General features: G+C 39.9%; 1 protein-coding gene across 1 annotated transcript in view; it reads right to left on the reverse strand.

The window, feature by feature from the left end:
- Positions 1-15,856, reverse strand: part of LOC126417162 (dynein axonemal heavy chain 2) — a 959,377-nt gene that overhangs the window by 481,549 nt on the left and 461,972 nt on the right. Inside the window, 1 exon segment of the mRNA XM_050085060.1 lies at positions 1,595-1,608. Within this exon segment, the coding sequence (XP_049941017.1) occupies positions 1,595-1,608 (14 nt within the window).

Genomic DNA, 15,856 nt, shown 5'->3' on the forward strand with positions numbered 1-15,856 from the left:
CCTAATTCATTAGACAAAAAATTGCAGGCAACTGGTATATTTTGTGATCTGTCAAAGGCATTTGACTGTGAAAATCACAATATCCTTTTAAGTAAATTAGAATATTATGGTGTAACAGGAAATGCTGCAAAATGGTTCAAATCTTATATCTCTGGCAGGAAACAAAGGATTTTATTAGGAAAGAGACACGTATTAAGCTATCAGGCATCATCCAACTGGGAACTAATTACATGTGGGGTCCCACAAGGTTCCATCTTAGGGCCCTTACTTTTTCTTGTGTATATCAATGACCTTTCATCATTAACATTACCAGATGCCAAGTTCATTTTGTTTGATGATACAAACATTGCAATAAATAGCAAATCAAGTGTAGTCTTAGAAAGATCGGCTAATAAAATATTTGTGGACACGTAATCAATGGTTCCAAGCCAACTCTTTGTCACTAAACTTTGAAAATACACACTACACACAGTTCAGAACTTGTAAGGAGTGTCCCACGAGTATACGCCTAACATACAATGAGAAGCAGATAGAAGAAGTGGACAGTGTTAAATTCTTGGGATTACAGCTTGATAGTAAATTCAACTGGGAGGAGCACACCACAGAACTGCTGAAGTGTCTTAACAAATCTCTATTTGCAATGCTAAGTGTGTCAGAAATAGGGGATATAAAAATGAAAAAGCTGGCATACTATGCTTACTTTCATTCCATAATGTCATATGGGATTATTTTTTGGGGTAATTCATCATGCCAAGCTAAAGTTTTCTGGGCACAAAAGCATGCACTAAGAGCTATATGTGGTGTGAACTCAAGAACATTCTGCAGAATCCTGTTTAGGGAACTAGGGATACTAACTACTTCTTCCCCATACATTTATTCCTTAATGAAATTTGTCATTAAAAATATATCACTTTTTCAAACCAACAGCTCAGTTCAATGAATCAATACTAGAAATAAGAATAATCTTCACAAGGATTTAAAGTCACTTACTCTTGTACAAAAAGGTGTGCATTATTCAGTAACACACATTTTCAATAACTTGCCAGCAGCCATAAAAAGCTTACCAATGAAATTTAGTTTAAGAGAAGCCTAAAGGATTTATTGGTGGCCAACTCCTTCTACTCCACAGATGAATTTCTCAGTAGAACTAACTGATTTGTGTGTGTGTGTGTGTGTGTGTGTGTGTGTGTGTGTGTGTGTAAGTACAATCTAACCTCTGCACCATTTCAGTGCAGTAATGTGTTCACTGTAAATAAGTATTGTAGTAGTTCTATTACATGTTTATTACCTTATAAATAACAAAAACATTTTTTTATATTAGATTCAGTGCATTAAGTGTTTGTAAAATGATTCTTTCATATAGTGTTCATTAAAAAAATGATGATCATTCCACTTGGGACCTTGCTTATTTGTTTCAGTTGTAAATATTTGTCATGTATTATTGTTTTTCTGACATGTTCTACATCCTGGAGGACCTCCTCACTACAGATCAATTGGAGTGAAAGTAAATCTAATCTAATCTCTAATCCAGGAAACAATGGCTTACACACATAGCACTTCGTCTAAAATTTACATCTGATACTGGTTCTTTCACAAGATTTGTGGGATCTAATGATAAGACTAATCTGCCATCACTTGAACTGAAAGTAAGTACACTAAGAATAACATAGAGTGCAGCTGGCAGAAACCAACATAACACTGCAACGATGTGAAGCATTTTCAGACCTGAAAGAAATCATAGTAATGCCTGCAAGACAAGTTTAAAGAAAACTCTGTATGGTGTGTGACGATGACGATACTCTACGGAAGCAAAAACTGAAACAGAAAATTCATAACATAACAGATCATTTAAAAAAATCTTCCTACTTGTCAAAAATTAAGGATACATTATTACACTGTAGAAGCTCAAATAATACTACCCATGCATTCAGCAGTTTCTGTATCCTTTCTCATTATTCCACAGCACTGGCTGCAATGCAATGCAAGAGCAAAAATTGTCAGTGATCCTTGACTAAGAAAGATCTGTTTCTATTTTACAAATCTCCAGTAGCATATAAATTTTTATGAAAACTGGGTATAGTATTACCTGCGCTCTCTACAATTATGCTTTAACAAAAACCTTTCTATTCAACTTAGCAAGAAATTTGAGGCATAAACCGCTTTCAAAAGGGCATCCACAGTGTCTTTTGATGGGGTGTCAATAATGCGGCATCTGGAATACACAAAATATCTCGATTTAGTACAAGGTCTGGAGGATTTGGGTGATAGGGGGAGAAAACAAATTACTGCAAATTATACACTTGTTTTTATGAAAGATGTATTTACAGCTACTGGAAACTGACTGTTTTTTGCGTAACTCAGGAGTAAAACATGGAAACCCATTGGGCATCTTACAGGAGATAATTATTTCATTGCAAAATGCAAACTTGAAACCAAACTGGTCATCTGTGATCGGAGCTAGTAATCAGAGCATGCTCAAACATTTGCAGGTTACACCAGAAAGACCTTTCATCAGTGTAAATGGACAGCGAGTATTTGCTATTTACGATGTTCCACATTTATTCAAAAGCAAACAAAAGAATCTGCTTAGCAGCAACTTCACTGCAACAATGCTGGTGTTTCATTTGAAGATGATAGCTTGACATACAACATCAAGAAAAAGAACAAAAAAAGCAGAATGTTGTTAAAACTCACTATTTACACATTCATTCCAGAAAATGAATGTGAAAATGGAAGTAAAAGCCATCAGCCACTCTGTTGCTGTGGCTATCAGAGTGAGTACAGCAATTAAGGAATTGCAGAGCCATACAGCTAAAAACACACCTTTTTTATAGAATTTATGAACAATATGTTTGACATGTTGAATAGCAGGAAAGCATTTTCCCCAAATCCATATAGAAGTGCAACATCAGAACAATGCCCAGTAGTATTGGCAACAACAGAAAGGGCAAAAGAAGTTTTAAATATTGCACATAGAATTAACAATGAGACAGGTAAAATGACAACACCATGCTTTACAGGCTTGATACAGCCTGTTAATGCTATTGTTCAATTTTCTGAAGAGCAAAAAACTGTTGTTATTCCTGGAATCAAGAGGCCCTACAAATTTATTTTCAGTGTACCATCAGAAAGGTGGTTACAACCGGTATGCTAAGGTGCTTGTTCTGGACCAGCATTATTACTGTATTTACCCAATTATAAGACAAGCTTTTTTCCGACAATCGTCATTCGAAAAATATGGGGTCATCTTATATTCACAGGTTACACTATTGCTGCTGAGGTCAATGCTTTTGAAGTGTTTAATAGATTAATGTAGAGGTCATCTTAATTTACTGATGAATCATTGGCTACTGAGGTTTCACACAAATTTATTTTGAAGAGACCCAAAGGGTAGGGCTTAGCAAACAATGGTTTCATGCGAACAGGCTCGAGATGTCCCAATATGATGAACTGCTCAATGCAGTATCGATCTTGTTGGAACAATCACATGACATTTGACTCATGGTGCTAGTACAAGGGATACACAAGAAACTATGAGCTAATAATTACGACAATCTAATGTTCTGTTTTAAAATTGAGATTTTTGTGACACTCAGGAGGAAACAGCGTTAAATTCTGTCAACATAAAACTTTTATTGTATTTGAACAGCTTTGCAATAAAAGTTCTCATACATGTATAGATACCATATACACAGGTTGTCTCATTTATCTTGACCACCCTAAATAACTGTTTGTCCAGATGCAAATTACAAAATTTTTCAAGCAAATGTTCTTTATCCGACAGGCAGACATCAATCAGCATGATTGCCTTTATATTAGCTTCGTTTTTTTTACAAGATTTTTTAAAATGGCACCCTGTATTTTTTATTTGGTAATTCATTTCCTCTCCTAAAGACCTATTCAAAAATGTATCACAGTGTACCATCCACTGAAACACAATATTATTAATTACACAACACAATGACTTTGAACCTGGGATCACAAATTCAATCACTTGCTGGAGTTGTCAGAAAGCAAATGAAAACCAAGTAAAAACATAACACAAAACTGACTTTGACTCTCCTGTATCATTGCCCAGGAGTAGAACATTCAAAGGTGCTCAAAGTGGTAACCCTAGACACCGATACACTGGTGCACTCATTGAATGAAAGAATTATTTACTGCTTCCAGTGTTGCCTGCTGAAGAGAATTACAAGCAAGCATGACACGTTCCTACCTGTCCTCTGTAGTTGTTGGAATATCGTGATAGACAACGTCTTTAACGCATCCCCAAACCCAAAGTAAAAAGTCCAGAGGATTTAAATCAGGAGACCTAGCAGGCCAAGTAACTGTTCCTCCTCGACCAATCCATCTGGCAAGATACCTTCAGTTCAGAACACGACTTGCACGCAAGGCACTATGTGCTGGACATACATCGTGTTGATACCACGTAAGTATTCTAGTTCTTAGCAGCACTTCATCCAGAAGAGGAGGTAGTTGGCATACGCTGTGCGTAGCATTTTGCCTACCTTTAACAACAACAACAACAACAACAACAATAAAAGAAATGTTATGTCGATGCAGTTTGTAGGAAGGACAGCCTTTACTGTATGCCTACTCTACACAACAGTATTTAAAAAGACTAAACTACTGTACTAAATGTACCTGTACATAAGAAAACAGTATTGCAATTACTGTTCTACTAACTTACATTCCCCATATATGAGAAGCATTTCTACCTTCTCTTCTTTGATGTATATTCTACTCACCCAACTCTTCAACTGACGACAGTTGATGTGATGGCGGGTGTGCCTTCTACTTGTGTTTAGATTTGTTTTCTGTCATCGTCAGCATGCAGATGTGTTGCATCACCCCGAGAACCTGCACTAAGTGCTGGGACCGTCAACGTCAATGTTGTGTTATGTAATTAATAACGTTGAGTTTAAGTGAATGGTATGCTGTGATACATTTTTGAATAGATCCTTAGGAGAGGAAATGAATTACTGAATAAAAAATACAGGGTACCATTTGAAAAAGTCATACCACTGTTCATATCTTTGTAAAAAAAAAGCTACAATGAAGGCAATCATGCTGATTGATGTCCCCCTGATGGCTAAAGAACATTTGCTTGAAATATTTTGCAATTTGCATCTGGACAAACAGTTATTTAGGGTGGTCAAGATAAATGGGACACCCTGTATACATTTACATGGCTTTTTAAGTACAGGTAACTTTCATCTTGTCTTTCAAAAACCAGTACTTGATCCTTAAACCAAATCACTATTCTACTTGGTTATGAGAAACTGTAATGATTTACCAAGTGGGTTGCAAATGAGAAATCTGGTCTCTGTTCATGTATTAGAACACTGGGAAAAAAATGTCACCAACTTTTAATCAACTTTAGAAAAAAATGGTGACGTTAAGCTGAAATAAGGAAAAAAAGTTAAACCAGAGTTAAATGTCTAACAAATGAAATAAATCACATTAAACTGTACACAATTGTTATCACAAGAATAAACTGCAGAGGAAAGAGCCATTGCGGAAATAGTACCAACAGATGTCACTCGATCACAGGATGAGCAAAAGTTCGAGAACTGGACTGAATCACAATTGCGATCTTTTATTCGTGTATTACTTATTGTTGTTACATATGGTATATCGAAGAAATTCCCATTCGTCTTTCACTATTGCTCAAGCACAGCACTACAGTAGGCTTGGAGGGGAAACTACAATAAAGTAGGGTGAGGGGGGGGAACAGTGGGGAGTGGGCAGCAAATTTTGTTGTGCAGCAAACTATGGGAATTTATACTATGTACTTTGGCATCTTATGAACATCTAACACATTTAAACTGCAGTTTTCTTGAATCTGTTTGTACTTGGAAACGAACTGACTTTAAAATTGGACAAATACTCAACAACAGCATACATCTCTGCGGGACATGCTAAAAGTTTAGAATGGGGCCAGTGGGGTACTTATGTAGTTCGTGCAACACTGTTGTCAACACTCACCATGAGTTATGATGGATGGGAATGACAGGGGTGTTTGTAAGCTGCCACTTATATAAAGCCAATGAGAGAGCAGCGAGCAGATGATATGCTCGAAAGCAAGAGACATTTTCACATCAGTACAGAAGTAAAATCCGTTACATGTTTAAAACAAAACAAAAAAGTCTTTGATCTCGGATCCCACCATAACGAGCAATCGCATCATATTTGGAATAAATAGCCAAATATTTATGACAACAAAGATATAAGTTTCACAGCTGTCTTGTTAGGATGATGATGATGTTGTGTAAAAATAGTGATACCTCAGGCTAAGTAAACAAAAATGGCAGAGAAAAAAAAATTGAAAGAAACAATTCCTTTTTGTCTGTTTTATTTCTCCTTGTGTTATCAAAATGCAGACAATGAATAACTGGCATAAGTGTAGAATAGGTGTAATATAGAAAAGTTTATTATTTTGGTTAGACGGAATATGTTAAAAATAAATTATTTCCAAGGAGCCTCTTAAAAAAGAGGGGGGGGGGGGGGTCATCTTACATTCAGGGTCATCTTACACTTGAACAAAAACAGTAAACTGACACTTCAAACTATGAGAGTGAATCTGATAAGATGCTGTTACTGAACAACACTGATTTGAAAATGAAGATTGAGCCATGCTGCGGCTCGCATTGGTGCCGTAGCTAGGTTGGCATTGTTTAGTTGGTATAGTTACAGTTGTCATCTTTTTCTTCTTGTGTTCATTGGTGCGACTCCATTTGCAAGCGTTGACTGTCTGCTAGTGGCAGCAGCGGCGGTTATCGATATCTAGTAATGGTGGTACTAAGCTTCGGGGCGACGTTGTGGTGGTTCCTTGCCATGGGAGTTGGCAGTTCGCTTGGGGACGGACGAGCAGCCAGATACGCGCAGTGCAAGAACATGCCGGGACTACTGGCAGCACGCATGCACTGCCAGAAGGAAAGGCGGTAGTCGCGAGGGGTACCGTACTTACTCAAATCCAAGCCGCACTTTTTTTCTGGTTTTTGTAATCAAAAAAACAGCCTGCGGCTTAGAATCCAGTACAAAGCAGAAGTTCTGAAAAATGTTGGTAGGTGCCGCCACAACTAACTTCTGTCGCCGAATATATGTAGTGCTACACAGGCATGCTTTGCAGGCACAAAGATAAATACTGGCGCCAAAACCTCTGCGTCAGTAAATAAATTTAAAAAAAAAAGTGGAAGACAAGCTTTTTTCTCCGCCCCGAGTTTCGACCACTGCATTTTCATACATTAGCCAACGAAGTAAATACAAATTAATTATTGTTCATCTTCGAATTTAGCAGCATTTCAATGTACTATGAAAATCCGACTGGCAAGACTGTTTGGGATATTTGTCAATATGGCCAACTCTATGTTCTGAATTTTTTCTTACCTGTGAAAAGAGATGGTTGCTAATAGGAACTTTTATGAATTGTGAATCACATGCAATATTCTCTTCACCATAAGAATAGTACGAATATAAACATTTTGCCTTGTATTCTTTCGTGTTAGCTGCTATCTCTTTTAAAACCTGTCTGCCTAATAAACTACAAAACTAGAGTGAGACAACAGCAAACGCGGAAGAATATACATATCATGTCATGTTTATATTCGTATTATTCTTGTGCCTTTTGTTTATTTATTTATTTACTCGTTCGGCATCACAGAGGCATAATTTACAATATTCTTATCACTATATACTAAAAAAGAAAACAATATAATTCTACACTATATTAGATATGTTTTTGAGCCACTCTATGGTTGAGTCACAGAGTCTATGTATGTCCATGAGTTCACCACCATAGCCATACACTTTGCACACGAGTAGATGGTCCACTGTCTGTATTTCACCGCACTCACATACAGCGCTGTCTGCCAGGCCCCACTTGTTCATCAGGTGTTTACATCTCCCAACACTCGTTCTGATCCGGTTTAGAGCTGTCCACACTCTTCTTGGTAGGTTGAAGCCATCAATCTTCTTGTTCGGATCATGTACTAAATTTTTGTTCTTAAATTCACTTGCCAACCATACTTCGTTCCAGGCTGTTCTCGGCTCAAAGGCTTGTAGTTCTTCACTGATTTCCCAAAAGGGTGATCTGGATTTAAGCCTGTTTGTCGGTGTCAGACCTTGGTGGATAGGGAGGTCCAGGTTGTCTATAATTTTCCTGTAGGTTTTTAGGGCTAGCTGTGATCGCCTGATTTCTGGAGGCTCTATGTTCGCTAGTACAGGAAGCCTTGCACAGGGGGTGGCCCTGAGTGTTCCCGAGATTATACGCATTGGCTCCCTCAGCTGGACATCCACTTTAGATATGTGTGAACTTCTCCTCCAGACTGGTGAACAGTATTCAGCTACACTGTAGACAAGGGCTAGTGCTGAAGTTCTCAAAGTGCTCGCTCCACATCCCCATGTTGTTCCAGTCTTGTGCCTAATAGTGATACAGTCATAAATGAAGCACGGCAATTGACTAGATTTTTAAATCTAAGATGCCTCTAATTTCTGTGCAGAATGTAATGTACTAAAGAGGTGTCTGCAAAGATTTTCAAACAGAGAAACATTTTCGCTAAACTCTCGTTCAGAACATCTTCTATCATATGCATTCTATTATTTGGTTCTTGTTGATCATTATCAAAGAAAGCAGCAGTGTAAGTAACAACAAATAGCAGTCTCTTGCCATTGTTTCGCTAATGAGATGATTCCTCTCTCTCTCTCTCTCTCTCTCTCTCTCTTTTTTTTTTTTTTTTTTTTTTTTTTTTTTTTTTTTTTTTTTTGTAAATTCGAGTTTGAAGATGTTTAACTGGTTCTTAAAAGATTGCTATTCAGGCCTTCAGCCGCAAAACCATTATTAAATTATTACTATTGGGGCCTTCAGCCGAGAAATAGTTTAATTTGTTGTCGCTAAGGCCTTCGGGCATTAGGGTTACTTGTCTTAAAATTTTAATTAGACAACTGTACTCTAGCAGTGAGATTTTGATGATTGTTCTTTAAAAATATTTTAACAAGTGTAATTGCAAGTTGAAGAAGTTAATGGTTCTTAAAAGATTGCTATTCAGGCCTTCATCCATTAAACAGTTTTAAATTATCATTATTGGGGCCTTCAGCCACGAAATAGTTTGAATTTCTTGTCATCAAGGCCTTCAGCCATGGGACACTTACTAATTTATTGTCACCTTTTACTTCTTGTTGTTTCCAAATAAAGTTTATGTGACTGAAAAATAAACTAACCAACAGTAATTGATTATGGCCTCATCCACAATTGAACCCAAGCCTGCCTTCCTTGGTACCAGGTCTCAAAGATTATGAACTTCAGCAGCTGGAGGGCTCTGGAAACGTGGAAGTTGCTAACACTCCCAGTTCCTCTGTGGATGGAGAAGACAACAGCATCGAGGGTGAAGAATATCTGCCTTCCTCTCTGTAAGATCTTTCTTCTGAACAGTCTTCAGTAGTAAACTACTGCAAAGACTGTCTCTTCCAGAATACAGGCAAATACTCAAAAAATACAATTTAGGATTCATTATATAAAAGAAATATATTATTTTAGAAATGATAACATTTACCAAATGGAGGGTTATTAAATATATTTATTCATAATCATAATATTGGGCTGTCAAAATTATTGACACAGATGTTTATAGTACTATTACTGGTGCAATAACAGGTACTGTCACACTTAGTATGATTTGCATCTGTATGGCAATTTTGACAGATACCATGTCATAACAGAGTCTTATTTAATGTGTTTAATTTTTCTTTCTGAAAGATTTGGTTCTCATTGTTAAATCACCTCCTGCCTCCCTCTGTCTCCAACATATGGCCTGTTGAGGGCTGTGGATGACAACTGAGAATTGTTTGCAGCATATTGTAGACGGACCAGTGTTGTAATTAATGTGCAGACCAAAGATACTGTGAGAATGAGCTCTGTGACAATTGTATTCAATGTTGCTTTTTAATTATGATTATTGTTAATTGTTTTTTCTTGTTTCACTGGAATAAGTTATCAAAAAAATGAACGAGACTCGTTAAATTGCTCCAGTGAGTAAAATATAACATCAGTTATGTTAAAATATATTATACATTATCAGAAATAACTGGACTGTATTTTTACGTAGTAGCAATGAAAAAGAGATCACAATTAATTTTTTTCTAACTAAACTGGCATTCCTTATAACTGAGTAGACCTACTATTTAAGAGGAGTTAAAGGAAAAAGACAGGATACCAAGAAATACCATGCATCTATTCCCACATTTTATTTGTCTATGTTTTGTGGTCATCAGCCAGACAAATAAAGTAACTGGATAAAGCACTATCTGTGATTGTGCCAGCAGTAAAGGATAAATGTTTGTATCAACTATTTTGTGAACCTACACTATCCTCGACTGACAGCTCACTATGAAGTGCACCAAGGCATGATTGACCTCAGATGAACCATCATTACATATTCCACTGCATAAGAAGATAAGTATCTTTAACATTTATTAAAAAAAAATATGTACCACTTCAGGTAATGTTTGCCTTGAAATTCATGTCATTTGTGCATTTAATTTCCTCTGTGTGTTCACCAGGAGTGCCATCAAACAATTTTTATATAACCATTTCGAAAATATTAAGCACTGAATAGCAAACGTGTTGAGGTGTCGATGGGCACATGCAAAAAATAATGAAAACTTTGCGTCAAAATAAATCCTTTGATGAGCTGGGCACACACACACACACACACACACACACACAGATATATATATATATATATATATATATATATATATATATATATATATATATATATATATATATATATATATATATATATATATATATATATATATAAAGATGATGTGACTTACCAAACGAAAGCGCTGGCACGTCGATAGACGTGGATAGATATGTGTGTGTGTGTGAGTGTGTACCCGTCCTTTTTTCCCTCTAAGGTAAGTCTTTCCGCTCCCGGGATTGGAATGACTCCTTACCGTCTCCCTTAAAACCCACATCCTTTCATCTTTCCCTCTCCTTCCCTCTTTCCCGACGAAGCAACCATTGGTTGTGAAAGCTAGAATTTTGTGTGTATGTTTGTGTTTGTTTGTGTGTCTATCGACTTGCCAGCGCTTTCGTTTGGTAAGTCACATCATCTTTGTTTTTAGATATATTTTTCCCACGTGGAAACAAGATGATGTGACTTACCATACGAAAGTGCTGCCAGGTCGATAGAAACACAAACAGACACACACATACACACAAAATTCTAGCTTTCGCAACCAATGGTTGCTTCTTCAGGAAATGGGGAATGAGAGGGAAAGACGAAAGGATGTGGGTTTTAAGGGAGAGGGTAAGGAGTCATTTCAATCCCGGGAGCGGAAAGACTTACCTTCGGGGGAAAAAAGGAAAAATGGATAGGTATACACTCGCACACACACATATCCATCCGCACATACACAGACACAAGGAGACATTTGTAAAGGCAAAGAGTTTGGGCAGAGATGTCAGTCAAGGCGGAAGTAAAGAGGCAAAGATGTTGTTGAAAGACAGGGGAGGTATGAGCGGCGGTAACTTGAAATTAGCGGAGGTTGAGGCCTGGCAGATAACGAGAAGAGAGGATATACTGAAGGGCAAGTTCCCATCTCCGGAGTTCTGACAGGTTGGTGTTAGTGGGAAGTATCCACATAACCTGGATGGTGTAACACTGTGCCAACATGTGCTGGCCGTGCACCAAGGCATGTTTAGCCACAGGGTGATCCTCATTACCAACAAATACTGTCTGCCTGTGTCCATTCATGTGAATGGACAGTTTGTTGCTGGTCATTCCCACATAGAAAGCTTCACAGTGTAGGCAGGTCAGTTGGTAAATCACATGGGTGGTTTCACACATGGCTCTGCCTTTGATCGTGTACACCTTCTGGGTCACAGGACTGGAGTAGGTGGTGGTGGGAGGTTGCATGGGACAGGTTTTACATCGGGGGTGGTTACAAGGGTAGGAGCCAGAGGGTAGGGAAAGTGGTTAGGGGATTTCATAGGGATGGACTAAGATGTTACACAGGTTAGGTGGACAGCGGAAAGACACTCTTGGTGGAGTGGGGAGGATTTCATGAAGGATGGATCTCATTTCAGGGCAGGATTTGAGGAAGTCGTATCCCTGCTGGAGAGCCACATTCAGAGTGTGATCCAGTCCCGGAAAGTATCCTGTCACAAGTGGGGCACTTTTGGGGTTCTTCTGTGCGATGTTCTGGGTTTCAGGAGATGAGGAAGTGGCTCTGGTTATTTGCTTCTTTAGCAGGTCGGGAGGGTAGTTGCAGGATGCGAAAGCTGTTTTCAGGTTGTTGGTGTAATGGTTCAGGGATTCCGGACTGAGCAGATTCGTTTGCCACGAAGACCTAGGCTGTAGGGAAGGGAGCATTTGATGTGGAATGGGTGGCAGCTGTCATAATGGAGGTACTGTTGCTTGTTGGTGGGTTTGATGTGGACGGACGTGTGAAGCTGGCCATTGGACAGGTGGAGGTCAACGTCAAGGAAAGTGGCATGGGATTTTGAGTAGGACCGGGTGAATCTGATGGAACCAAAGGAGTTGAGGTTGGAGAGGAAATTCCGGAGTTCTTCTTCACTGTGAGTCCAGATCATGAAGATGTCGTCAATAAATCTGTACCAAATTTTGGGTTGGCAGGCCTGGGTAACCAAGAAGGCTTCCTCTAAGCGACCCATGAATAGGTTGGCGTACGAGGGGGCCATCCTGGTGCTCATGGCTGTTCCCTTTAATTGTTGGTGTGTCTGGCCTTCGAAAGTGAAGAAGTCGTGGGTCAGGATGAAGCTGGCTAAGGTAATGAGGAAAGAGGTTTTTGGTAGGGTGGCAGGTGATCGGTGTGAATGGAAGTGCTCCATCGCAGCGAGGCCCTGGATGTGCGGATTATTTGTGTATAAGGAAGTGGCATCAATGGTTACAAGGATGGTTTCCGGGGTAACAGACTGGCGTTCGAGAAAGTGGTTGGTGTCTTTGATGAAGGATGGGAGACTGCATGTGATGGGCTGAACGTGTTGATCAACGTAGGCAGAGATACGTTCTGTGGGGGCTTGGTAGCCAGCTACAATGCGACGGCCAGGATGATTGGGTTTGTGAATTTTAGGAAGAAGGTAGAAGGTAGGGGTGTGGGGTGTAGGTGGGGTCAGGAGGTTGATGGAGTCAGGTGAAAGGTTTTGTAGGGGTCCTAAGGTTCTGAGGATTCCTTGAAGCTCGGCCTGGACATCAGGAATGGGATTACCTTGGCAAACTTTGTATGTAGTGTTATCTGAAAGCTGACGCAGTCCCTCAGCCACATACACCCGACGATCAAGTACCACGGTTGTGGAACCCTTGTCCACCCGAAGAATGACGATGGATCGGTCAGCCTTCAGATCACGGATAGCCTGGGCTTCAGGAGTGGTGATGTTGGGAGTAGGATTAAGGTTTTTTAAGAAGGATTGAGAGGCAAGGCTGGAAGTCAGAAATTCCTGGAAAGTTTGGAGAGGGAAATTTTGAGGAAGAGGAGGTGGTCCCGCTGTGATGGAGGACGGAACTGTTCCAGGCAGGGTTCAATTTGGATAGTGTCGTGGGGAGTTGGACCATTAGGAGTACGATTAGGATCATTTTTCTTCGTGGCAAAGTGATATTTCCAGCAGAGAGTACGGGTGTAGGACAGTAAATCTTTGACAAGGGCTGTTTGGTTGAATCTGGGAGTGGGGCTGAAGGTGAGGCCTTTGGATAGGACAGAGGTTTCGGATTGGGAGAGAGGTTTGGAGGAAAGTTTAACTACTGAATTAGGGTGTTGTGGTTCCAGATTGTGTTGATTGGAATTTGGAGGTTTTGGGGGGAGTGGAGCTGGAAGTGGGAGATTGAGTAGATGGGAGAGACTGGGTCTGTGTGCAACAACCTGAAAACAGCTTTCGCATCCCGCAACTGCCCTCCCGACCTGGTACAGAAGCAAATAACCAGAGCCACTTCCTCATCTCCTCAAACCCAGATCCTCGCACAGAAGAACCCCAAAAGTGCCCCACTTGTGACAGGATACTTTCCGGGACTGGATCAGACTCTGAATGTGGCTCTCCAGCAGGGATACGACTTCCTCAAATCCTGCCCTGAAATGAGATCCATCCTTCATGAAATCCTCCCCACTACACCAAGAGTGTCTTTCCGCCGTACACCTAAACTGCGTGACCTCTTAGTTCATCCATATGAAATCCCCAAACCACCTTCCCTACCCTCTGGCTCCTACCCTTGTAACCGCCCCCGATGTAAAACCTGTCCCATGCACCCTCCCACCACCACCTACTCCAGTTCTGAAACCCGGAAGGTGTACACTGTCCATTCGCATGCATGGACACAGGCAGACAGTGTTTGTTGGAAATGAGGATCACCCTGTGGCTAAACATGCCTTGGTGCACGGCCAGCACATGTTGGCAGAGTGTTACACCGTCCGGGTTATCTGGATACTTCCCACTAACACCAACTTGTCAGAACACCGGAGATGGGAACTTGCCCTTCAGTATATCCTCTCTTCTCGCTATCCGCCAGGCCTCAATCTCCGCTAATTTCAATTTGCCGCCGCTCATACCTCCCCTGTCTTTCAACAACATCTTTGCCTCCTTACTTCCGCCCGACTGACATCTCTGCCCAAACTCTTTGCTTTACAAATGTCTGCTTGTGTCTGTGTATGTGCGGATGGATATGTGTGTGTGTGCGAGTGTATACCTGTCCTTTTTTCGTTTTTTCCCCCGAAGGTAAGTCTTTCCGCTCCTGGGATTGGAATGACTCCTTACCCTCTCCCTTAAAACCCACATACTTTCGTCTATCCCTCTCCTTCCCTTTTTCCTGATGAGGCAACAGTTTGTTGCGAAAGCTTGAATTTTGTGTGTATGTTTGTGTTTGTTTGTGTGTCTTTCGACCTGCCGGCACTTTTGTCCGGTAAGTCACATCATCTGTGTTTTTAGATATATTTTTCCAACGTGGAATGTTTCCCTCTATTATATTCAATCATTAATTTGAACCCAACAATTACGTTTGTTATTGTCACTGTTGCATTTCGAAATCTTTCCTGTCATCTTATTTTCTCTTTCTTTTTTTACTGAATCTACCATACAATTTTATCCCGCCTATATATACTCAATAATACGTAACCCACTTCCAAACCATAACAAAAAAAAAAAAAAAAAAAGATCCGCTTTCAACAATCCTGCTGCTACAATATCCACCGTTTCAAGTTCACAAACAGTTCCTTTCAGCTATTAAACAGTCATTTCAGCCAGTTCTAATAACTTTCGCTTTTTTTCCATTTCCGTTTTTTCCCATGTCACTGATCTTTTTTAGCCGCTTCCCACAGGTTTTAACGTCATTATTTCTTTGTCAGACAATTGTTAGCCTGATTTTCACAATCTGCCACCACAAAACCATTACATTTACACAGAGTTTTTTCTACATTTTCCCGAATTGCTCCACCCTTTAACGTGTTTTGGCGGCAACACAGCCACATAACCTTTGCGCACATCGTTGTCTACCAACCCAAGTTCACCACAGGATCAACATAGCCCAGCTATAACCAACACCTTTTCGTCTTTTTTCACACCAGATCTCCAGTTGCTTTCTAGTTCACCTTATCTCTCGCCATATATTTTTATTTTCATTTTCATTTCAGCCTCATGTTACACTTTCCATCTTCTAATACCCTGTCACCCTCACAACATCCCCACAACGACCCCATTAAGTTTTACTTACATTCCCTCCGCAAACATGCCTTCGCCCTAGCCAGATTACTCTCCCATATTTTATTTTCCCAGGCTTGTCTGACATTTGGCATTACCCCCAAAGGCCTCGCACTTAAAGTTCCCATCTCTGGCTGTAATCCTTCT

This window comes from Schistocerca serialis, chromosome 8 (genome assembly GCF_023864345.2).
Source record: "Schistocerca serialis cubense isolate TAMUIC-IGC-003099 chromosome 8, iqSchSeri2.2, whole genome shotgun sequence".
In the NCBI taxonomy this organism is placed as follows: domain Eukaryota; kingdom Metazoa; phylum Arthropoda; class Insecta; order Orthoptera; family Acrididae; genus Schistocerca; species Schistocerca serialis.